Genomic DNA, 26,230 nt, shown 5'->3' with positions numbered 1-26,230 from the left:
GTATGTAAGACGCTGCTCAGGTGTGGACCAGTAGGACCTCACCTGTCTGCATGAGAAAAGGAACAGCAGGGAAAGTTTAACTGGCTGAGAAGCTCTGATGAGGTACAGAAATCAATGGTGCACCAGTATCAGAAAACTACTTCATGTTAAATGTGTCAGATTAAATTAGTAAATTAAAAAAAGAAGACCCTTGGAAAGTTTTCAGAGAGAATGATGGAAAGTGCTAACTGAAAGCACAGGGTTCTAACCCTGTGCATTTTACACAGTTAATATGTGAAATGGGTGATAAACATCTAAACAGCATGTTAGGCTGATGGAAAAGTTCATTTAGATAGTGCTACTCTCTTACAGGATTCCAAGATCTCTGTTTATCTAAGGCCCATAATGTTCATTAAAATTTCCCACTGTCAAAAGCTTTGGTGGGTACACAAGTACCACGTGATCTGGCCCCGCCATGTCTCCAGGCTCACTCTCCTTGCCTACTTTGTTCAGGCCAATCTAGCTTCCTTATGGTTCTTTCGATGTGACAAGCTCCCTTTTGCCTCAGGGTCTAGGCAAAAAGTTGCTGTCTCCTGCAGTGCTTTTCCACCTGTTGTGCTGAACAACACCTACTCGTCCTTTAGAACCTAGCTGAAAAGTCACTTCCTCAGCAAAGTTATCCTGACCCCTCCAATCTAATCATCTATCCCATCAGCATCTCTCTTTTTCCACCATAATCCTTATAAAGACCTCAAACAATTCTACTCTGTTTAAAATATGAGTTGGAAAGAGTGTCACTCCCAGCCTAACAGTGAGAAAAAGCTGGATCATCTATGAAACCATAACTTTTCTTGAACTCAACTAGTCTGAAATTTAAGGAAAGACGGGTACCTTCAAGAAGGTTTGGGATGTGAATACTGGCTTACCTTGGGAAGAGCATGGGAAGAAAACAGGGCTGCCATAGAAGAGAGTAAGGAGACTTAAATTAAGATGCTTAATTTAACTGAATTGCTGAAGGTTGTATAAGAACTTAAGTGAGAGAATAGAACTATTGTTTGTCCAGATACAAGAGGAATTTGCATTACTCACAGACTCCTCTCTACATACCCTCACTGGGTACTCATGACAAAGACTGGGCACAAAGCCTTTTCCTTATATGAAAAGGCAAAGGATAGAAAAGCCAAAATAATTTTGAAAAGAAGAAAAGAGTTGAAGGACTCTCACTACCTGATCCGAGTATTATTATGAAGTGAAAGCAAAAGTATGAGATTAGTCAAAGCATAAACAAGTAGATCAATGGAACAGAATAGAATCCAGAAACAGACCCATGCATTTATGGTCAATTGAGTTTTGATGAAGTTGCAAAGCCAGTGCAATAGAGAAAGAATGTCTTTTCGACAAATGCTGGATGTAACAATTGGACAGCCCTTGTAAATCAATGAAAATTCACAACACATTCAAAAGTGAACTCAAAATGGCCTATAGTTCTAAATGTAAAACCCAAAAGTATAAAACTTCTACAAGAAAACAAGCAGAAAATCTTTGTGACCTCATGTGAGGGAGGAAAAGATGTTTAGAATGACACCCCGTACATGATCAATAAATGAAAAATAAAAAATTGGACTTCATTTGAATTTAAAACATCTGCTTTTAAAAAGATGCTATTAAGGTAACAGAAAGACAAGCCACTGACTGGTGAAAATATTTGCAAATATATCTGACAAAAGACTTATAACCAGAATATATAAAGAATTATGAGAACTTAATAATAAAAAAAACAGATGACCCAATAAATTAATGGGCAATGATTTGAACAGATACTTCACAGAGAAGGTATGTGGATGGCAAATAAGCCAATGAAACTATATTCAAGAGTTTGTCAGTTTCTTAAAAAGTTAAACGTACATTTACATATGACCCAACAATCCCACTTCTATGTAATTATTCTAGAGAAGTAGAAACTTAAGTTTATATATAAACCTGTACGCAAATAGTTTATTTACAATTGTGTAAAACTGGAAACAACTCAAATGCCGTACAACTGGTGAATGGATAAACCAAACGTGTATATCCATCCAAAGGATTTCTACTCAGAAATCAAAAGGAAAGCTACTGATCCACACAACATGGCAAAACCTCAAATGCATTATTCTAAGTAAAAAAGCCAGATTCAAAAGTTTGTAGAAATATGACTCTGTTTTTGTGACTTTCTGGAATAGTCAAAACGATAGGGATAGAAAACTGATCACTGGTTGCCAGGAACTGGGATGAGGGAATCTTGGAGGTGATGGAACTGTTTCTCCGTCTTCATTATGGTGGATTAATTTACTGGATTACATTAAAAGAGTGCATTTTACCGCATGAAAGTTGTTCCTCAAAAATAAGCATCTCAAACTATATATTTATCAGTTCGATGATTTGCAAAGTGATTGTCTCCCTCACAAACAGCCAAACTGATGAGGGCAGGAATATTGCCTATTTGTTCACAGACGTGTTTTCAGCCCATAGAACACTGCCTGGCAGGTGGAAGGTGCTCAATAAGTCTCTGCTGGATGGATGAATAGATGGATGGATGGATGAATAGATGGATGGATGGATGGATGGATGGATGGATGGATGGATGGATGGATTGCCAGGTTCTCAGGAAAGATATTGGGCCCTGGAGCCTCACTGGCCTGGGTCTGAATGCTGGCTCTGTCACTTTCTCTGGCACAGGGGTAGCAAACTTTACTTCCTTTAGCCTCCATCATTTCTACAAGGAAAGTACAAGCATGGCCATGGTGCCTCCACAGCCACCTGTGTTTGCTCACTGGGGAAAGGAACTCACATATGGTGAGTACAGACAGGGCACCGGCCCAATGATCTCCCAGGGCACCCACCACCCCCCAGCCTACCCAGCTCCTATCATGAATTAGGATTTGGTTGGGGTCTCTTTCCCCGATTAGACGGCAAACTCCATAAGGCAAGGGAATGTCAGATTTGGGTCTGGGCTCCCAGGACTTAACATATACTAAATAGTCTGAATAATGATAACAGCAACAATAATAGTATCAGTTACCAGTCTGATGCATCTACACTTGACTTTACGTTACGTACTTTCCATAGTTACATCATGAAATCCTCACAAACAATCTACTAAGGCAGATTGCATAACCATTAATCCCATTTCTCAGATGAGGACGCTGTCGGGTCCCGTGGTTTGACCTTCACCGTGCTGGGCAGTTTAAGTGTATTACGTTGGCTAATGGGATTTGCCTAAGTTCACCCAGCCTCTAAGTGGAAGACACCCAAATCACCCCACGCTGAAGCCCACACTTCATCGAGACCCATTTCTGGCAAGCCCGATTGCCCATTTTCTTCTCCAAGGCCACCCATGAGGCCAATCCCGTGAGTCTCCAGCATTGGCCTTTCCACTGGTTCCGTGGCCCTTATCATGGCATTCAAGACCCTGGTACTTTGGCTTGTTTCGTCTCTCCCTCTCACCTCCTCTTGTTCTACAAGCTATAAAAAAATGGGAGTGCTAGGGTCTCCCAGCCCACCATGCTGCGTCACTCCTCTATGCCTTTGCTCGGACTGAAATGACCTTTCCTTATCCTCGCCTGGCAGGTGAGCTCTGAGTACACTCTGAGATTTTGACTCCTCAGATGGTCCTATTCTGGGGAATCCATCTTGACAGGGACCTGCTTAAATCCAGGCCTGCACAGCTCTCTGCCCCACAGATGTTGAGCCCCTTTGGCTCCGGAGAGCATGACTCACCCCTGTGCCCCAGTGCCTAACTCTGAGCCTCACACCTCTGAAACACTGTATTTGCTGAAAGAACACTCAGCTCTTCATTTCACCTCAGATGAATAAACTCTGAAGCCCCGGGAGGCTGCTGGAACATTTCTGACTTCTAATTTGGCACGTTTCAGAGAGTTTTTTTTTTCCTCTGTTGGTGAATTCCATCTGCTCTTTTAATGAATGAAAATTCAGTACTATGCAAATATTTCTTCTGGGATCATCCTTCGTGAGCAACCTTTGGGAGCTTACTCATCAGCCCATTCCCTGAATCCATGTTTGGAACATTCTGGGAACTTGTTATTGGGCCTTTGAACTGAACAGCTCAAGTGAATGAAATCAACAAACGTGCCACTTGATAGCAGGAATTTATAGCCCTGGGAACTGCAGGATGTGACCTGAATGAGAGAGTTTCCCTCTCACCCCCATTTTCCCCACCAGCCTCCCACTGCTTGGCACTGCCAACCCCTACAGTCTCTGAAAATATATCCATTTGGTCAATCAGCTGTGCTCTCTAAATCCCATAAAAATCTCTCCTGTGCATTCGTTCACTAATTCAGGACTGAAGCTCCTTTAATTAGAAGGACACCAGAAGCCCTGAATCCTAGGTACAGCTGGGACAATACACTTTTTTCTTGTCTGAGAAATGTGACTTTCTGATACAAGAACTCAGTGTCAAAAAGGCAGCTTGGTACAGTGGCAAAAGCATGGGCTTCAAAAGCAATGTAAGTGCCCATCAACAGATGAATGGATAAAGAAGATGTGGTACATATACATGATGGAATACTATTCAGCCATGAAAACAAATGAAATAATGCCATTTGCAGCAACATGGATGGACCTAGAGATTGTCATACTGAGTGAAGTTAGCCAGACAAATATCACATGATATCACTTATACATGAAATCTAAAAAAATGATACAAATGAAGTTATTCACAAAACAGAAGTAGACTCACAGACATAGAAAACAAACTATGGTTACCAAAGGGGAGGGGGGGAAGGGATAAGTTAGGAGTTTGGGATTAAGTTATACACGCTACTACATATAAAATAGATAACCAACAAGGACCTATTATATAGTACAGGGAACTCTCCTCAATATCTTGTAATAACCTATAATGGAAGAGAATGTAAAAGAAGAATATATATATTTATACATATATATACATACACATATACACACGTATATATAAAATGAATCACTTTGCTGTACACCTGAAACTAACCCAGTGACAGTAAATAAACTCTATTTCAAGAAAAATTTTTTTAAAAAGCATGGACTTCGGACCCAAATTGACATGGCTTCAAATTCTGGCTCCATCACTTGCTAGCTGTGTGACTCTGGGCAGGTTAGCTAACCTCTATGGGCCTCAGGTTACTCATATATAAAATGAAAGAGATGCAGAATTCTCATGTGGATCTTCTGGGGATTAAATGTAATGACAGACATCTGGTAGGGTCAAAATACATGTTGGTTTTCTTCTCCTTTTTGACAGTGGGGCCTCTGGGTCAACCTTGGTCTGCTTTCCCAGAGGCTGAGAGCCAGGACAGAGCTGCGTCAGAGATGAGTGGGAAGCCAGGGCATGAGGCTGAGGTAGCCCAGGAAAGTCTGCTATGAACAGTGGCAAAGCAGGGGCAGAAAGGTCAGGGTTGGGAGAACATTGTCTTGAATTTCTCCAGTGGTCCAGAATCTACTTTCCTAGAGATCAATTTGCTTTTTGGAAATAGCCTCAAGGCAGTGGGAACTAATTTATAGGATTATAGAGGTGGCTCCAACTGGGAGATTCTTCTCTTATGTCACCTCTCTCCTCCATCCTCCCTCTGGAGATGATGACTCCTCCGGCCTCTACCTGCCCCTTCTGGCAAAATGCTCCTGGGCTTAGAATTGGTGTTCTTCTCTCCCGTGTCCTCCCTGGGGGATCCTGTCACTGCCGTGGCTTTGCTGCATCTCCGTGCCGGTAACTCCCCATGCACAGATGGAGTTCACATCACTCTCCAGTTGCTTGGAGTACATCTGAATGTCTTGAAGTACATCTGAATGTCTTGAAGTTCCTACAGACCTCACTTTCAAATTCATCCTTCCCACCGTCCCACACACCTGCTCCTCCTGAGGTGTTCCCTGCACAGTGATCATCACTGTAATCCCCTCTACTGCTTGATTCAGAGGCCTGGAGGCAGCCTTATCCCCTCCTTCACTGCCATTCTCCATCTCCATGTCTGATCTCTGTTGAATCTTAAAGCAGGGACCTCCTTGGATAGAACTGCCCCAGCTCTGGATCCTTCTGGAATGGGATTTCAGAAAGGTCGTCAACAGTGAAAGCCTTATTAAGGTCTGTATTCAGCATCCCAAGGGGATTCTGTGAAATGGACAGACCCACTCATTGTATACCCTCTGGTGTTCACACTGACTTGGGTCTGCTCTCACCACCAAGGTCAACTTGGGTAGGTCCCCCGACCTCTCTCAGCCCATTTCCTCAACTCTAAAATGGGAATAAATAATTGCACCTACTTCATGTTTGTGAGGATTAAATAAGGTTATGGATGGAATGCCTGGCACATACATAGTAAATACTAAAAAGTATTGTTTTTACCATTATTTATTGCCAAACTTCATTTATGTAATCTATTTAGTAAGTTAAAGATGAAGGACACAAGGAGTCCATTCTGGGGAGACAATGACATAGTTTTTGAATCTCCACAATCCACCTATAAACAATGGCAGAGCAGATAAATAGCTAAACCAAAAACCATGGGCAATATTTACTACAAAGCTAAGTTGTCCCCCCAGACCCCAAACTATAAGCAGGTGGGAACAAACCAGCAACAGTGACAAGCCCTCCATGGCAGTGATTTCTGTACAGAAGGAAACAAAGAAAATAATAACACAGCCTATGATGGACCAGAGCACAGGGGACTTCAAAATAGTGAGCAGACATTGACTGGGAGGCACAGCTGACCAGTCTGAGAATAGCAGATGAAACTGGGAGGGACTTGTCCAGACCCATCTCAGGTGAGTGAAAAGGGCCCTTGGTAAGTTTTGCAGGAGCTGGAGAGTCTGGGACACAAAATCGCTTTAATCAATCCAGCCAGAGCTCCCATCTAGGAAAGATCCCAGGGAGAAACTGTTGGGAATGAAATCAAAACTGAGCAGGAAGGGGGCCCCTCAGACCAAAGAAAGAGGAGGTCCAGATAGAAGTGGGCAAGTGGAAGTGGGCAAGGAAATCCCAGGTAGCAAGCTGCCTTGGGATGTGACATGTCACTTAAACAACAGAAGAGGCAAGTCTGTTAGAAAAGCTACCCTGAGCCACACCATCTTATAAAGGTTCAGGAAAACTAATATTACGTGAAAATGAGCAACAGAAAAGTATCAAAGTCAAATTCCATGTCAAGTTATAAGAGAAAGGAGAATAAAGAGCAGAACAACATTGTACAAGGAAAGCACCTCAGAAAAGACAGTGTGGTGGATTGTTTCATAAATGGCTCCCCAATGAATCAGGCTGCCTGGTATCCATGACCAGTGCGGTTCCCTCCCATGTGGTCCCTGGTCTTCGTCATGTGACTTGCTTCGTCCAGTTGGACATCAGGAAATGTGAAGCAAGCAGAGCCTTGATAGGCACGTGGGAGTTGGGTTCTCCTTCTTGAAACCGCTGCCACCACGTGAGCAAGCTCTCTCTAGACCCCTTGATATGAAAGACCACCCAGAGAGAGGGGCCCATTTATCTCAGCTGTCCTGGCTGACCCAGCAGCTGAATGAGTGACCACAACAAAAACCAGCAGAAGAACCACTCAATCAAGTGGCAGATAAAAAGGAACAAAACTGAGTTATTTGTAGTGAGGTGGATGGACCTAGAGACAGTCATACAGAGTGAAGTAAGTCAGAAAGAGAAGAACAAATACCGTATGCTAACACATATATATGGAATCTAAAAAAAACATGGTTCTGATGAACCTAGGGGCAAGATGGGAATAAAGATGGAGATCTACTAGAGAATGGACTTGCAGATACAGGGAGGGGGAAGGGTAAGCTGGGACAAAGTGAGAGAGTGGCATGGACATATATACACTACCAAAAGTAAAATAGATAGCTAGTGAGAGGCAGCCGCAAAGCACAGGGAGATCAGCTCGGTGCTTTGTGACCACCTAGAGGGGTGGGATAGGGAGGGTGGGAGGGTGGGAGATGCAAGAGGGAAGAGATATGGGGACATATGTATATGTGTGACTGATTCATCTTGTTATAAAGCAGAGGCTGACACACCATTGTAAAGCAATTATACTCCAATAAAGATGTTAAAAAAAAAATCAAGTGGCAGAATTGTGATAATACAATTGTTATCGTTCTAAGCCACTAGGTTTTGACATGGTTTGTCATATAACAATTGACAACTAATATAGACATTAAGGATTAATAACTAATATAGACATTTAAAAAATATGCAAGACATGAAAGAACACATAAATTATAATTTAAATACTCAGAAATCTGGCAAAAGAACTCAGGAAAAAAATAGAAACAAAGGGAAATTATTTCAGAAATAAATACTTCACTAGAAAGTACACAAAGCAAATAAACACAACAGAGAATGCTTTAAAGTAAAGAGAAAGAAAAAAAATGAGAAAAAATTTAAACATAGGACGAAAGAGATAAGAAAGATTTGAAAATGGCAAATATTGAAGACTGACAAAGAAGACCCAACATTCAGATAATAGGCATCCTTAACAAAGAAAAAGTAAAGGAAAAGAATGTGTACTAAAAAAAATGACATTTCCATGAAAAGTCCTAAAGAAAAACCAACCTGAAACCACATTGCAAGAGCACTGTGTACCTGAGAATATAGATCCAAAATGACCAACACCAAAATTGTATTCTGGCAACACTACTGGACTTTAAGGAAAAAGAAGGGTTTGTTGTTTACTTGTTTGTTTGTTTTTCCCTAAGCTGGAGCCAACCTTTCTGGCTGAGTAGGAGTTGTCTAGAAAACACAGGAGGAGATGGTCTTCCTGGCAGGGGAGACAGCTTAGGTAAGGGCCAAAGGTGTGACAGAGCACGGCACATACTGGGCATGGTTTGGGGTCTGGTGAGGGGATGGGAGGTGGGTGAGGGAGGGGTGAGATGAAGCAGGAGAGGAATGCTGAGGCCTGCGGGGATCTGGAATACTCACCCATGTAGGGTTTGGTCCCGGCCATGGAGGAAGCCTTTTCTGTGCCTTTCACGACTGTCGCTATGTTGAAGTCTGTGATGTGAACATGTCCTGGAGATAGAGAATCAGAAACCACAGTTAGCAAGAGCTGCAGGCAGCTGGGTTATTTCCTTGTCTGATTTAAAGTTGTGGTCTGCAAAGCGGTGGGTGGGGCAGGAAGAAAATATTAGAACTTTTATTTACATTAGTATTTTAACTGATACTTTAGAAGTGCCTATTTTGGGCAGCATCATTTACAGTAGCCAAGCTATGGAAACAACCTAAGTGTCCATCAGCAGTCAAATGGATCAAGGTGCGGTATGTGTATACAGTGGAATTTATTCAGCCCTGAGAAAGAAGGACATACTGCCATTTGGGACAATAAGGATGGATCTTGAGGGCATTATGTTAAGTGAGAAGTCAGACAGAGAAGGACAAATACTGCATGGTCTCACTTGTATGTGGAATCTAAAAAAAAAAGTCAAACTCATAGAAACAGAGAGTAGAAAAGTGGTTGCTAGGGGTTGGGGGAGGGGGAAATAGGGAAAGGCTGGTAAAAGGATACAAACCTTCAGCTCTAAGAAGCATAAGGTTTGAGGATAATGCAAAACATGGTGACTATAGTTGATAACACTGTATTGTATAATTAAGATTTGCTAAGATAGTAGAACTTAAATATGCTCATCCTCCAAAAAACAGATACACATACATATATAAATATGTGAGGTGAAAAAAAGTCTATTTTATATGCAGGTTTTATAATGTGAATTTTGGTGGTACATGCATATTATCTATAAATAAACAAATATGTTGAAGACATAATGAAATTTTTATGGATTAAAGTTTAGCAGCACTGGTCCAGAGAGTGAAAGCTCCTGATAAATAAATGAGACAGGAGAGTCCAGACTCCCTCTCTCAGGAAAACAGTGGGTTGGGAGAGGGTGCATGGAGAGAGGATTCTCATGCCCTGAAGACACCCTTGTTCTGCTGTCTGTCTGCTCTGGTCAGCGGGGGCCTTAGTACTGTACCTGATGAATTGAGTAGGGAGGGGGCTTGGGGGTTGAGACCACCTTCCATCCAGCCTAAAGTAACAACAGCAGATGGGACGTGGGTGTTGAAGAACCCTGAGAGGGAAGGAAGAGGGACAGAAAAGGAAGGAGACAAGGAGATGTGAGGATAAAGGGGAAAAGAAAGAAAGTGACAGAAAGAGGGTGAGAGGTGAGAAGGAGGAAAATCCAAAATAGTGAGTACTGGCTCTCTGGGGATTTGGAACATAAAATAAAACTAGCTCTGTCCATCAATGGATGAAAGGATAGAGAAGAGGTACAATGGGTGTAGATATACAATGGGATAGTACTCAGCCATAAAAAAGAATGAAATTTTGCCATTTGCAGCAACATGGATGGACTTGGAGGGCATTATGCTAAATGAAGTAAGTCAGACAGAGAAAGACAAAAACGTTATGATATCACTAATATGTGGGACCTAAAAAATACAACAAGCTAGTGAACAAAACAAAAAAGCAGCCGACTCACAGATGTAGAGGATAAACTAGTGGTCACCAGCGGGGAGAGGGAAGGGGTAGGGGATAAAAAAAAGGGTTATTATGGGATTATAGGAAATCATGTGTGTGAAACTTTTGAAAACTGTAAAGCACTACAGAATTTTAAAAACACATAAAATAAAACCAGCTCTGAGACCCTTGAATACCTGATATAAATGCAATCACATTTCTTTCTGTTTGTCATCACATCATTTTGTGAAAATGGTTGGATTTTCACCAAATCTGAGAGCTGTGTTTGGGATGGTGGGGCTTAAATACATAGGTGGGTGGCATACACAAAACTGGGACATTGGGAGAGCCTGGAGGGCACCTCCAAGAGATGGACAGACCCCCCCACTAGAGCAGGTGCAAAGAGGCCTGCTGGGAGGTTCATGGGAGAGGCGTGCCTGATGTGATCAGCCACGGTGGACGGAAAAAGCACCAGTGGTGTCACATGCAAATCCCAAATCTCAGGCTCAACAGCCAGCACCGATGTGTGACTAAGCTGCTCTGCTAGGCGCTCTGTCCGGTGCCCCCGGGTGAGATGCAGCAGGAGGTACTCAGTGATGATCTGTAGTGCCCTTCAGCTGCTTGTGGATGAAGCTTAGGTCACCCAGCCAGGCCTTTGCTGGGAACCCTTTCTGGCCGGACACACAGTGTCCCCACCCAGGTAGCATCTCTAGAACATATCCAGTCTGCTCCAGCCTCTGGGGCTCGGATGAGCATCCCTCCCATTCAGCCATCCATGGTCCTATCTGCAGAGTAGTTGGGTGGACAGACTCTGAGACAGGCTGCCTTGGTTTGGGTCTCAGCTTTGTTGTGACCAGCTGTGTGACCTTGGGCAAATAATCTCCCTGAGCCTTGGTTTTCTCATCTGTAAAATGCGGATGATGATAACAAAATATCCATCTCAGAGGGCTGTTGGGAGAAGTCAGGGAGTTAATACATATGAAATGGTTAGAGCATACTGACACACATGAAGTAGGGAATTTCGTATAAGCATTTACTCTTAGCAGTACTGCATGCCAAGGCGTGGCTCCAATCCCCTCTCCAGCTAGGGCCAGTCCACTCCTGCATCCTCTATTGCCTCAATTCTAATACTAACAAACAAGTAAATTCACAGTCCTGTTTTCCACTGTGAGGTATGTGAAAGTAGGTGGACGTCTGAGTCATTTCTGCACCCCACACCTGAACAGTTCCAAACACAGTAGCACTGCTGGGAGGGAATTCTGGAATCTTCAAATATAGTTTTTATTTGGTTTTCTTTCATTTCTCCTCCTCTTAAAATTTTTTAATATTTGCATTATGAAAGTAAAGCCAGCTCATTATAATAAATCACAGAATACAAACATGTGTTTGAATCTCTCCTTTCCCTGCCATATAACCACCCTGATTCATACAGCTCCTCCATTATTTCTCCCCTCACTTATGCAGACGTATACCCACATACGTTAGGACTTTGGCTTTGTTCTTACAATAAAGAGCTCAATACTCCACGTGTCATTCTAAGAGTCACTTTTGCATTTAACCATGTATTGTGGACATATTTCCAAATCAATATATGTAGGTCTACCTATGAGATCCACAGTCCCTACCTCCATTCGAAATCCATTGTTTTGTTTTGTTTTGTTGTTTTGTAATTCATTTAGTGATAAAATCTGACCTGGAAGTCCTCCTCATAGTTTTTTAAATTTATTTTTAAAAATAAATTTATTTATTTTATTTTATTTATTTTTGCTGCGCTGGGTCTTCGTTGCTGTGCGTGGGCTTTCTCTAGTTGTGGCGAGCAGTGGCTTCTCTTGTTGTGGAGCACGGGCTCTAGGCACGTGGGCTTCAGTAGTTGCAGCGGGTGGGCTCAGTAGTTGTGGCACGCGGGATCTAGAGTGCAGGCTCAGTAGTTGTGGTGCATGGGCTTAGTTGCTCCACGGCATGTGGGATCTTCCTGGATGAGGGCTCGAACCTGTGTCCCCTGCATCAGCAGGCAGATTCTTAACCACTGCGCCACCAGGGAAGCCCTTCATAGTTTTATTTATTCTACTTAGGGTGAAAAGTCATGTTTTGCTACAGAAATATTTATATATTTGATTACGAGATGCTCTCCAAGCCTTGCTACATAGTATACAGTACTATGTATATAACATAATATACAGCATATATTTTAAAATATTATTATATGTTATGTTAGACACTATTTTCATATTATTATATATATTATTTAATACAAGTATATATTTAAGTCTGAAAATATCTGAGTTATGAAACCATATCTGACTCCAATAATTTCAGATAAGAAATTGTGGACCTGTATTTGCAGAGTATTCCATATATGGTTATACCATATTTTATTCAACAATTCTCCTATTATGGCACTCAGGTTGTTTCCAGTTTTGTTTGCTTAATTGTTTGTCTTGTTCTTATAAAATATGCAGCAGTAGTATTCTTGAACTTATCTTTACATATTGCTACTTTTATTTTGACTGGATAAATTCCCAGAAGTGGAAGCGTGTAGTTAAAGGGTATGCATTTTATGTTCCCAAAACTTACAATTTATGGTACTATAAACAGAATATGAGTGTGTATTTCTCTGCACTTTTACTAGCACTCACTGTTATCAATAATTTTACTTATTGGCTATTATCAGATGATGAGAAATGTTATTTCAGTGCTGATGCGGCTGCATAGTTTTCATGTGACCAGTATCCCTGCAAACTGCCTATCTAGAATATTGGTCAATTTTCAGTCAGAGCTCCTTGACTATTCAATACATTTACCCTCTTCTCTGGTCCATCTACTGCAAATATCTTCTTCTAGATTATTGCTTTTTTTTGACTTTATAGTATCTCTTCCATATGAAAGTTTAAAGAATTCAAACAATATATTATTTTTATAGTTTCTGAGTATTATTTTTCTTATAACTTTCCAGTTTCCAGAAACCTATTCTACCCCCAAGATTTTACATATTCCTCAATATTTTCTTATAAGACACATATATATAATTTATATTTTGTATCAATAGTTAAATCTCCCAACCATATGGATTATATTTTTCTATATGGTATGATACAGTTTCTGATTTTATTTCTTCCAAATAGATAGCTATTTGTTTCAACATTTCTTGAAAATTTCATCCTTTCCCAGTAACTTGTAATGTGACCTTCATTTTACATCAAGTCACACATATATGTGGATTTGCATATGGATTCTCTCTTCTGTTGTACTGACCTATTGTTTATTGCTGGACCAGAACTATACTCATTTCATTACAATAGATTTGTAGCCCATTGTAAAATTAGATGAGAGTGGTCACCCTCATGATTGTTTCTTTTCCATGTTTTCTTGGAAACATAGAAAAGAATATTTATTCTCAAATGTTTATTTTTGGAGATGAATTAGGAGATACTCCCATTAAGATTTTGATAGGAATTACACTAAATTATGCATTCATGTGAGAAGTGTGGACATGTAATCCACCCAAGGTCATGCTCTGTCTTTCACTCAGCTTTATTCCTTCAGTGTATGTTTAGTGTTCTCTTCATTTAGACCTTGTAACTCCCTGGATAAATTTATTCCTAGATATTATATAGTTTTGGTCACTATTCTGAATGAAAATATTTTCCTTTTCTTTTTATACTTAGTTGTTTTTAGTACAATAAAAAGCTCTTAAGTTTTGCTTATTTATCTCCTATTTGGCTACTCTATTAATCATCCATAGTATAAGATATTATCTGCCAATATCCCATCTCCCCTTCTAGGTAGTAATAGAATTTTTAACTGAGTTCATGCTCACCCAGTTAAAGACTATATTTCCCAGACTCCCTTGCAGCTGGCTGTGGTCATGTGACAAGGTTCTGACCAATGGGATATGAACAGAATGATATTTGCAACTTTCAGGATAGTTCCTTAAAGGGAATGAGAATTCCCTCCTTCCCTCCACTACCCTCCAATTCTGTCACCTGTTATGTGGACTTGGGGGGTTATTTTGGGCCACACAGATGAGGAGCAACAAAGTAGAAGCAGCTGGGGTCACAGTAAACATCACTGGAGGAGAGATTAGACTTTTACCAAAGAGAAAACTACTTCTGTTTCGTTAAAAAATTTTTGTGAGTCTTTGAAAAGCAATTATGTCTCTCTTAAATTTCACAACCCGCTATTAATTTTGATAATTTTTCTAGTGAGCCTTTTGGTGTTTCTAGGCATAGAAGCACATCATCTGCATACAATGATGGTGTCCTTTCCCTGGTTGAAGGGCTTAGAGCACTGTGGTTAAGAACAGTCTTTAGAGTCAGATTGCTCAAAAACAAACAGCTGTGCTCCTGTGTGGGACATCTGCTGTTTGTGGCCACTCACATCCCCTTATCTCAGCAATTACTCATCCCTGCACATCTGGCTGTGGAATGGGGCATGTGGCTCCAGCTGCAGCCAGCCAGGCTAACCTCACCCTTTGGCTCTAACAGTTGGCTCAGGGTTGGGCATATGAACGAATTGGGGCCAATGAAAACTGGGGAGATGATTTTCTAGGGATTCAGGAAATGAAGAGTTTTCTTTCTTTTTTTTCAGGAGCTACCTAAAGAGATATTCTCTGCCTTTGGCCAGTGTGATGTGGGGATATAACTACCCCCCTGACCCCCCAGGAACTGTAGAAGCCATTGGCTTCCACGAAGAAAGACAAGCTAAAGATGAAGCCTATCCTTGGAGAAAGTAGAGCTGCAAGGGTGGCAGAGAAATGGTGCCAAAGCCTGAGCGAACCCTGCCTGAAGCCACATTCCACGGGGCTTCAGTTATACAAGCTAAACAAAACCCTTTATTGTTTAGGACTATTTGAGTTGGGCTCCCTGTTCTTTGCCACACACTGCTGGTGTCCTAATTGATGCAGACACTTACCCTGAGATTTGGGCAGGTTATTCCACTCTATAAGCCTCTGATTCTTCTAATACTAATAAGTACCTTGTAGGGTAGTTGTAAGCATTAAACAGGGTAGATAGGGACTGAGAATGTGACCTTTGAGCAAAGACCCAAAGAAGAGAGGCAGCAAGCCATTGGACTTCTGGGGGAGGAGTGTGATGGCAGAGGGAATGGGCAGCACAAAGGCCCTGCAAGGGACCAGCGAGGGGGCCAGAGAGAGAAAGTGGGAAAGGGGCTCAGATGGCTTTTACTCCAAGTGAGAGGGTTTTGAGAAAGAGAGATACAATCCAACTCACTTTAGAATCACTTTGGCTTGTGTATGGATTGTAGGGGCAATAGTCAAAGCAGGGAAACTGATAAAGAGGGAGAAAAACAATGTATCCCCCATCTATTTAAGCTGCTGTCATTTAGGGTTGCATAACTGGTACATAATTGGTGCTGAAGCGCATTTAATCCTTAAGTACTCTTATCAGGGGGGTATGGCTACCCTGTTTTTTACAGAAGAGTAGCCTGAAGCTCCAGAGACCAGTGACTCATCCACGGTCAGCAGCTGATACGTGGGAAGCTGTTTGTCTCCAGCCTCTTCCGGGGCGGGCATTTCCCTCCACCCCACGCTGCCCCTTCAGAGCTGAGTCTCACAGCCCAGCCCTTACTTTCTTCAGGCCCTCTGGGGTGGAGGATCTGGGGCAGCTCTGAAGCCGACCAGTCTACAGGGAATTCACGTCCAACAGGAGCGCCAGACAGCAGAATTCCACTTCTGGTTTCTGTACCGCGTGAGTTGATGAGCTGTAACTTCCTGGTGTGTCTCCTTTAACAGTTGAGTCAAGATGTGGGAAAGTGAAAATTAGTGCCATATGAGGTCTCTGAGTTCCTTCTAAGGAGGATGGAAATTTACTACAAAATGTGCAAATATGAACTGACTTTTCAGCTATTTGTTTTCTGTAAATTAAAAACATTCAAAATTCAGGGAGAGAAGGAGCCCAGGATACTGTGTGAGATCTGTTAGTACAAGTTTTAATGAGAGAATCAACAATCAATAATCATCCTCCCAGACCTGTTTATGAATCCTGAACTCCAGCCCTGCTTCTCTCCTTTCTCTGAACTCATGGAAATTCATCACACCTCCAAGACTCTGACACCATTTGGAATGCTTTTTCCTCCCCTCTGCTTCGCAGATTTCCATTCATTCTTCAAAACCTGGCTGGAGAGTAATATTACTGCTGGATGCACATCTAACCTTTGCTTGCTTGCTTCCACTAACAGGAGACTCACTACCATGAGGGGTGTGTGTGTCTTAGTTGGCTTGGGCTGCTAAAACAGATTACCACAGACTGAGTGGTGTAAACAGCAAGCATTTATTCTTCACAGTCCTGGAAGCTGGAAGTCCAAGATCAGGGTGCCAGTATGGTAGGGTTCTTGGTGAAGGTCTTCTTCCTAGTTTACATGACAGCTTTCTTGCTGTAACCTCACATGGTGGAGAGAGAGAGAGCTCTGGTCCCTTCATCCCCTTATAGGGCACGAATCCCATCATGGGGACTCCAACCCTATTACTTCCTAAAGGCCTCAACTCCAAGTACCATCACACTGGGGGTTAAGGCTTCAACATGAATTTTGGTGGAGACACATTTAATCCATGGCAGACTGACTAGTTTAGGCTTCTCCTCTGGGCCCCGACCTGTACCTCCACAGTCCCCTCCATTGTCATTCCCATGCTAGCATTCACCATGTTGTATCTGTCACTTTGTCCATCTCCTTGAGGCCAGGAATCCTCCCTCATTCATTTCTATGTCCCCAGTACCTTAGCACTGGCCTGACCTGGAAAAGGTACTTATCAAGTGTTTGTTGACTGGCTGATCGACTGACCAAACAAAAGACTGAATGAAGGAAATATGGTAGGCAATCCTATCACCTTTCTTCATTCTTTACTTCTTAAGGCTATCATGGTATTTACAGGAGTTGACAACACTCCATTTCAATTTTTGACTTTTAAAACTGTAGCAACGTCACTTTTTCAGCTGGACTCAGCTGATGGGACTCAGCCACCCTCTCCACGGTTTTTGTAATCACTGGTGCCAGTGTCAGGATTGGCACCACGAGGACCTGTAACTTGGGCTATTTTCCGAGTACAAAAGTACTTGACATCCATGTGACTTGGAAAAATTCTCACTCATTTCTTCATTCACTTAGCAATCATTTAATGAGCACCTCCTACCTGTGCATATGGGTGGAGGGGGCTTGGAACTGCAGACACTAAGGATGTGCCAGTTACCTGTGTCATGGAACTGGGGGATGGGATGATGGAGATTACACGGGGCTAAAGTCCCATCTACAGTCCCCTCATTGCGGTATAACTGGCAATGCAGAGAATCTTCTCAGTATTACCAGTAACAGGGACTCCTACTTCGAAGACTGATTCCTGCATCTTCCCTGTATATTCCAGGAGAAAACATCCAAAGCCTTCCTGAATTTTGCTGACTTTTCATCTGTTTCGTCTGCAGCTACATTGCACAAGTGTCTATTCCTGCTCCACCATGCCACTCCCCCTTCCCTTCTCCCCTCTCAGCCCCTGTAATGAAATAACCCCAAACCCGCGTGGGTATTTACCAAATGAGTGAGGGCAGTGCAGTGCTCTCAGTGGGACCGACAAGGCCACAATCCAGGAAAAGATGGGGTCTGCTTGGGACGGGATAGTCAACCGAACGTCAGGCTTTGTTTCCTGCAGAGTGAGTTCTCTCTGGATCTATCCTCGGGAAGCCAAGACTGGATTCGTGGCTGTGAATTCCTGGGAGTGAGTGCTAAGGTAGTGCCCACCAGAGGGCACTAGATTGGGAGTTAGGCTGACAGGGGGTCCATATGTAAGAGATGATCTCCTCCCACATTATTTTCTGCCTTGTTTCCCTGGAATTTGGAGTAAAGCCTCGTGGGAACATCTATCCCCACCTTAGCTGGTTTACAGGGTCTACATCATGCCTAAGCCAGAGGTCACAGTGGTGCTGCTGAAAAGACACAGCTGGATGCCCAAGAGGATGAGAACCTTGCTGTAGACTCAACTGCCCCGCGCATGACAGGCTCACATGCTCACTGCTAATATCTGTACTTCCAAGATGTCAGTGTGATGCTACCCTGGCTGTGATACTTCCCTCAGGATCACACATCCTGGGCACTGTTTCCTGTTGCCTTCATGGAGATGACAGTGAATGTACTGCAGGACAGTGGCAGAAAGAGAGAGGGGGTGAGGAGAGGGAAAAGGAAGGAAGGAAGGAAGAAGAAAAGAAAGAAAGAAAGAAACCAAATCAAATTCCAAGGCACCAGCTTATCCAGTCTTCATTTGGCTTTACCTCAACCAAAGATTGACTCTGTTTCGGGGCACACCTTTGCCTGACGTAGAATGAATGACCCTCTGATTTTCTTCTGTTCTATTTGATTTGACCTCCTCCCCTATCTTGGACATGGGATGGGAAAGAAGGACTTTCAAAACAATCTGTGTGGGACTTCCCTGGTTGTCCAGTGTCCCCCTTCCAATGCAGGGGATGCTGGTTCGATCCCTGGTCAGGGAACTAAGATCCTACAGGCCGCAGGGCAACTAAGCCCGCGCGCGCCTCAACTACTGAACTCGCGGGCCTCAACTAGAGAGCCCGTGTGCTGCAAACCACAGGGCCCACGTGCTCTGGACCCCCCGCACCACAGCTACAGAGCCCACACACCCTGCAGCCTGTGCACCACAACTAGAGAAGAGAAAACCCGCATGCCACAACCAAAGAGAAGCCCGCGCACCACAATGAAGATCCTGTGTGCCGCAACTAAGACCGACGCAGCCAAAACTAAATAAAATAAATAATAAATAAATAAATCTTCAAAAAACAAAAAAAATCTGTGTGGTCCCTGCTCCCCCTGTGCGGGGCTGAACAAGCAATAGCAGGGTACAAGAAATGCAACACGTGTGGGATTTCTTGAGCTCCTAGGCTGAGATTCGGGGGAACTCCCACCCAAGACGAGTTTCAACGCCTTCCCCCAGGATATATTGTGATCTCATAAAACCTGCCCAGCCTTCACACCCTATTTGATTTGATGCTGCTTGGAAACTACCTCCCCCAAGGCTTTTGAGAGGGCTCAACAGTTCTGAGTTTCTTTCCCCTTTTCTCTACTTCTGCGGCTTTTAATGTTAAGTCACGAGATTTTGGGTTAATTAGTTACTACAGCATAGCCATGGCTCCCTGATCAATCATTTCCCTTCCATGTCTCTGTGTTGGCATGTAATTTTATGCAATCATACTAATCACAGTGAATTAGGTTTACAGGGAGGTTTTTATAAACTTTCTCAGCCATGATTTGCTCTTTGCAATGACTGAGAGGCACGGGGATAGAGACTATATTTTGATACCTAGCATCCTTTTCCACTCCATTCTTTCCTGCTTCCTGTATTATAAGGACCAGAAAGAGAGAAAAACCACATGTCCTGACCCCCTTGCAGCTAGGGTTCTGGACAAGATTGAGCTTCTGCCTTTCAAATGCACTCAGGCAAGATTTGGAAGCAGAAAGGAAGCAGAAGGAGAATGCCATTTGAAGTCTGGAGTTACACCGTCTCAAGTCAAAGAAGTATGCGTGTCTCCAAACCAGAAGCTGGCAGACAGACATGACACACACCCTTCCCTGTCACCTTCAGAGGGAGCACAGCCCTGCGGACACCTTGACCTCGGGTTCCTAGTCTCCAGGACTGGGAGACAATACATCTCTGCTGTTTATTGCCTCTGAATCTGTGGGACTTTGTTCCAGCACCCCTAGGAAACTAATACAGGGGGCTATTTATTGGGGGTCCTCAGAGATTCCTGCTCTGGGTCTTCAGGACTTTAAGACATCACCCTGTGCTAGACACTTCCACTCCCAGCAGTCTTCAGAAAGAATGTCATTACCAACCTCCCAAGGACTCCAGGCTAGCTTTAAGCCACATTCCTAAGCTCTATCCTTAAACTCGTCTAGAGTAATGACACGCACTGTTGGCCCCTCTGATTTAGCAGAAACACCTCTGCCCGCCCCCCCAATTTGCCTGGGTGGCTTTTCCCACTTCCATCTCAGCTGCTCCAATCCCTGCATCTGAGGCTTCAGAATCAACACGCGCCTGATTTGTTGATTTCCTGGAGTCTCGTGAGGGGGATGTCACAGCACATACAGTGTTTTGACAAGTGATAAGGGGGTGTTGCTGCTGGCCACTGCCGTTTTGGGGAACACTTGCCGACAAATATGTCAGCAACAGATGGAGAGGAAATTCTTTGAAATAAGTCCAGTGAATGAGTGCTCTGAAATAGAGCCTGTTAATAGAAAATTAGAAGTGAAGTCCGCAGATTAGGAGACAATTGCCATTGAAAAGATAGTTTGTTATTCACAGTTCCTAAGAGGACGGGTCACATCACACCATGTGGGTCCCCCCAGGGAAGTACTAGCGTTAGTCATGAGACAGAGGGAGAAGGGAGGAAATGTGGCCAAGAGCCTTTCTGGTGGTTTCTGTGGGAAGGAACAGGCAAGGCAGGGCAAGCAGGCTTAGGACTGGCTAGGCTGAATGATTTCAGGGGTTCTGGGGCACAGGAGCTGTCCCTGGCTGTCTGGATCCTGGCACTGGGGTGTTTAGGGATACAATGAGAAAACAGATTCACTCTGCTGGCATGGCTGCTGTGTCACCTGTTACTAAACGTCCAGGTGAGGTTTCTGATCCCCAAGCGCCCATCCCGAGGTCCCTGAGAAAAGAATGAGTTCTACGCCTCACAACCTGCTGTCCTCTGGCCAGTGGAGCTTTCTCCTTTGCCCTCTGGAATGCTCTGCTCCCAAATGCTCTGGTGCCCACACTCTGGAGGGAGGATCCAGAAAGTCCTCCCTCCCCCTCCCCTCCCCCTCCCCCTCCCCCAGCTTCACTGCCCTTCTGCTCCGGCACAGCCTCACCCCTGCCCGTCCCAGCACTGACCCTGCTGGGTCAGAATCACCTGTTTACTTTTCTGTCCCTCCCTCAGCCCTGGCTACACCTTAAAGCTACCACCTGGTAGCTTTAACCCCACGTTCACCCCCCCACACACCCCGCCCAGCACTTTCTCCTGCGAGATGAGTCAAGTGAGTGCCTCTGCGGGTGGAACCTTGGCATCAGCACCTTTTACGGTTCCTGGGTGACGTGCAGCCGTGGCTGAGAAGCGCCACCCTAGACCACGATGTCCTCGGCCACAGGGGGTCTGTGTCCTTGGGTCGCCTGTCACAACACCTGGCTTATGGCAGGTCTGCAAAAGTGAAGGAATTACTTTCTTGCATACAGAAGAGGACAGAGCTACAGTTGTCCCTCAGTATCTGCAGGGGATTGGTTCCAGGACCCCCACTGATACCCAAATCTTTGGAGGCTCAAGTCCCACGTATAAAATGGTGTACAATTTACATATAACCTGGGCACACCCTTCCATATACTTTTTTTTTTTTTAACCTATCAATACCTCGTACAATGTAAATGCTATGTAAATAGTTGTAAGTACAATGCGTATGTTATGTAAATAGTTGTCAGCTAGCAGCAAATTCAAGTTTTGCTTTTTGGAACTTTCCGGAGTTGTTTTCCTGAATGTTTGTCATCTGAGGTTGGTTCAATTCGAGAATGTGAAACCCCAGATAAGAAAGCTGACAGTATATGGTCAGTACATTTTGACCAAGGGTCCTCAGTAGACACTCAGGGCAAAACGCAGGCACTGCCCTTCTGTCTCTGACTCCCGGCTCTTTGCTCATCTGGGGGAAAGTCAAGCTCCCACGTGTTAAAGACCAGCCCCCCACCTGCCCATCTGCTGGATGACTGCATTAATCTCCGCAGTTCCTCCTCCTCTGTATCCTTCCTTTCGCCATGTCATTTGGCAGTGCTCAACCCCGACCCGGTGGGGTCTTGTGAGTTGCTTTGCCCACTGGGATGGCAGCAAATGTGATGCAGGTGGTGGCTTAAGGGACTGGGCTTTCCCTGCCTCTGTTTCTGCTATGGCCACGCGAGGTCACACAGGGCTGGCCTGCCAGAAGGTGAGCCATGAGGAGCTGGGCCGACTTGCCCAGTCAATGAGCCAAGGTCACGGTGTGCCAGCTGGCAGCCAGGCGACCCCCAGACATGGGAGTGAGCACAGCCAATGTCACCGTAGCTGCCTGGCTGACCCTGCAGGACCTCAGTCTTAGGAGCAAGCCCTGTCTACAAGAGCATAACCCCACAGGCCTGTGAGCTAACTGGATGCTTCTTGTTTATGCCATTAAATTCATGTGGTTATTCATCACCCAGCATTATTGTACCAACAGAAAATGAATGCAATCCCTTCCCCTTCCCGCTACAGTTTTAAATTCCCCATTTCCTAGAGCAATTTGCCCTCAGCCCTAAAGCACTCTCAACTCTTCCTCTCACACTGTGCTATGATGTACATCCTCCTTCAACTTCATTTTACCTCCAGGTACGGTCTCCCTCTGCTTTTGCTGCTAGCCAAGAGACCCCAAATCTCAGAGTAGAATTAGCGCCCATTCTAGGAGATAAAACCAGCCTGAAAGATCAGGAAGCAGAGCAGACACCGGGGGAGCAGAGACGCTTCTGTGAGAGCCTTGGATTTTGTATAACCAGCAGATCTTGAACATTTTGAATAAAATATGAATGCATTTATTTAATTATGCTTATGACTCACTGTAAACACAGCAACCAACTTGTTCTCTGAGAAAACACTTAATGAGATCAATCAGCAAACTCTTTAAATAGAAATAGTTATCTGTTTTGCAAGCTGTTTTTTTTTTTAATGCATTTAACAACAGGGTAAGGAAATCTAATGTACAGCGTGGTGACAGTAGTTAATAATACTGTGGTGTGTGGTTGAAATTTGCTAAGAGGGTAGATCTTAAATGTTCTCACCACTCACACAATAAGAACGTAACCTTAAGAGGTGCTGGATACGTTCATTACCTTGTGTTGTTAATTTCACAATGTATATGTGTATTAAATCATCATGTTGTACACCTTTAAAAAATCACATTGTACAACCTAAACATATACAGTTTTTATTTGCCAATCACACCTCAATAAAGCTGGAGGGGGAAAAAAGGCAACAATGACTAAGTAAGAAAAAAAGAAAGAAAAGCTGATGAGCATCTATCTCCTGTCATAAATCAGGGGAAGGAAAAACATAGCCACAGTCTCCTCTCTTGTCTTTCTCTCCTAGGGGAGAAGTTTTGTATTTTTTGAGAATCCTCTGCTCCTGATTTTCCTTCTGCACTGCCCAAAAAGGCACTCACTGGATGCTAAAGCTGATGGAGGGGAGGGCATCAGCCATTCACATCTTAGTATGAAGTAGTGTTCAGTGCTCTGACTCGACAGCAAGCTTGATGAAAAAGGAGCTTAGAGAAGAGACAGGAGGGTTCGAATCCTTGGGGAGTGTGTGGGATGCTGCAAAGCCAGAGGGCAGGGTCAGGACACTGTGTAAGGCATGTGGGAGGTGGGGAAGGATGGGGAGATCTGGGAGGAAAGTGGGAAAGGGCTGAGGGGGAGAGGTGAGGACGAGCACAGAAGGGGAGGTAGGAAGGGATGGACGGAGATCCAGGAGCCCAGGAACGAGGGAACCCGGAGAAGGCTGTGTGAGCTCTGACCCGAGGCTGTAGCATCGGGCAGGAACTACGGCGTCAGGCAGGCCCTGGTTAACCCCACAGGCTTGCTGAGTCTCATTTCATCCTAGAGGAAACGGCTGAATTATTCCTACTGCTTGGCGTTCCTGCCTTGATTTTGCTTCTGGAAAGCTGCCCAGGGCCTGAAAGGTCTTTGTCCAAAAGTCTCTCTCAAGTCTCTAGGCTGGGGCCGTGAGGATCCCAGCCAGAACCCTGCCCTCCACACCCCTGGTTTCCAGGACAGCCCTGCCAGGGGTCCTGCGTCACCCAGCCTGTGCCTCTTCTCCTTCCACCTCACCTGCTTCTGTGATCTGAGCAGAGAAGGGACAGGAGAGGCTGAGAGCTATAAGCTAATACAAGCCCTCCCGAGCACCTTGATGTCCTGGTGCTGGGACAGTGGCTCATCCTCCCCATCTTGTCTTAGACCTCTGCCACCCTGCAAGGCGGTATTACTTGTTTTGCAACTTGCCTGAAGACACACAGCTAGTTGGGGGACCAGCTGAGACCCAGGTCTGGGGTTCCTGCCTTTTAGATACTGGGGACCTTGATTTGCAGCCTCAGCTCTGCTCAGTTTCCCCCCCGGCAACCTAAGGTCATCCTTGACCTTCCATTCGGGAGCACAGGGATTTCACCTCTCTGCCCCAAAGCACTTGGGCTGGTTTCAGCCTCTGGCAGGAGACTGGAGCCCAGATGGTCCCATCCACCACTCCCACTCTGTCTCCCAGTACCAAGGGGCTTATACAACGAGGCAGGATTCCCTGAGACACACTGGTGACACACACAAGTCCTAGAGGGGCTTCGGGTTGGAGCCACAGCCGCAGCCTGCGGGAGGGAGTGGGGGAGGTAGGTCAGAGGAGCCGTGTAGATGAGGCGGCAGACTCATCCCTGAAAGATTCAGCAGCACAGCAGAAAAATCCCCGTCTGCTCACTCCAGCCCACAGCCCCGAAAGCCCTTGGGAGATGAGTTCCTGAAGCAACATCGGGGAATTTAGTCTCCAAGACTGCCATGATGGTTGGCTGCAAAGCTGCCTTTGGCGTGGACTGCAGTAGACTGGCAGTCATTGCTGGGCTGTGCCCTGGACTTGTCCTGACTTGACTGGGCACCACATCCCTGGGACTGACTCAGAACACAGAGGCCCAGGTTCTCTAAACAGGACAGGGTCTGGCCTCTGATTCTTACCAAGTCCCCCAGGGGATTCCGATAAGACCAGAGTTGGAGAGCCGCTGACATGGAGCCTTCTCCATGGACCTGCAGTGTCAGCCTCAGCTGGGAGCTGTTATAAATGCAGAACCCCAGGTCCACCTCACTCCACTGAATCAGTTTAAGAAGATGCGCACACTCCGTACACACATAAAAGCTTGAGAAGCCTGGGTGAGGGAAGGCTTAGAGGATTAGTGATTACTGATTTCTAGCTTGCCAAGCACACCCTATCGCATTTGATCCCCATGACAATCTGGAAGGTGGGTATCATTTTCCCCATTTTACTGAAGATGACATTGAGGCTTAGAGAGGTGAGTGACATTTCTGAAGCCCCGGGTTCACAGGTCGGAGAGCAGGGCTGGGAGGCTCAGAGCTTTCCAACCTTGTATCCCATTCCCATTTCTGCTCTGTTGTCCTCACACCAGGACGTGAATGGTGATGTCTTTAGATATGAAACCATCAAATACATTGGACTTAACTCACCGCAGCAGGACACAGACCAGAAATTTACACAGCTGTTCATTCACTAGGATTGAAACAAAAGAAGGCTTTCTAGTCAACCCTAAAATCCAACTCACCAGGACCAGGACCAAATTCCCAGAGCCTCAAAGTTCCCACTGAAATAGTCTCTAGAAAGCGTTCATAACAGGCTTACCGTGTTCATCCAGCAGTATGTTGTCTGGCTTGATGTCTCTGTAAGAGAAAACAAAGAAGCTGAAAATGTGATTTCTGGAGCCTACGGAGGAGCACGTGACAAACGTGACAACTGGGGATAAATGCCTGACAACACCTCGAGTGCTTGTCTCTCCCCCGGCATGAGGGCTCAGACAGGGAGCAGAAGAGTGATTGTTATGATAGTGGAGCCCCGTGTTCTTGCTTCCTTCCCTTTTCTTTTCCTGGAACTGCAAGTGGATTATTGTGTGAATATTTTTCTCCTCAATATTCTTAACGATTTCTGGCCTCTTGAGGCCCAGGAATGACTGCTCACTGAGCACAGGGTCTCTACTGGTGAGTA

General features: G+C 44.5%; 1 protein-coding gene across 1 annotated transcript in view; it reads right to left on the bottom strand.

Annotated features, from left to right (window-relative positions):
* STK32B (serine/threonine kinase 32B) overlaps nt 1-26,230 on the bottom strand; it is a 353,263-nt gene that overhangs the window by 46,574 nt on the left and 280,459 nt on the right. Inside the window, exons 5-6 of the mRNA XM_004269626.4 lie at nt 25,871-25,908; nt 8,918-9,007 (exon numbers count right to left, since the gene is read on the bottom strand). Coding sequence (XP_004269674.1) covers nt 8,918-9,007; nt 25,871-25,908 — 128 coding nt within the window. The remainder of the gene's footprint in view (nt 1-8,917; nt 9,008-25,870; nt 25,909-26,230) is intronic.

Source organism: Orcinus orca, chromosome 4 (assembly GCF_937001465.1).
Source record: "Orcinus orca chromosome 4, mOrcOrc1.1, whole genome shotgun sequence".
In the NCBI taxonomy this organism is placed as follows: domain Eukaryota; kingdom Metazoa; phylum Chordata; class Mammalia; order Artiodactyla; family Delphinidae; genus Orcinus; species Orcinus orca.
Note: the sequence above shows the minus strand (reverse complement) of the source record. Positions and strands in the feature narration are given on the sequence as shown.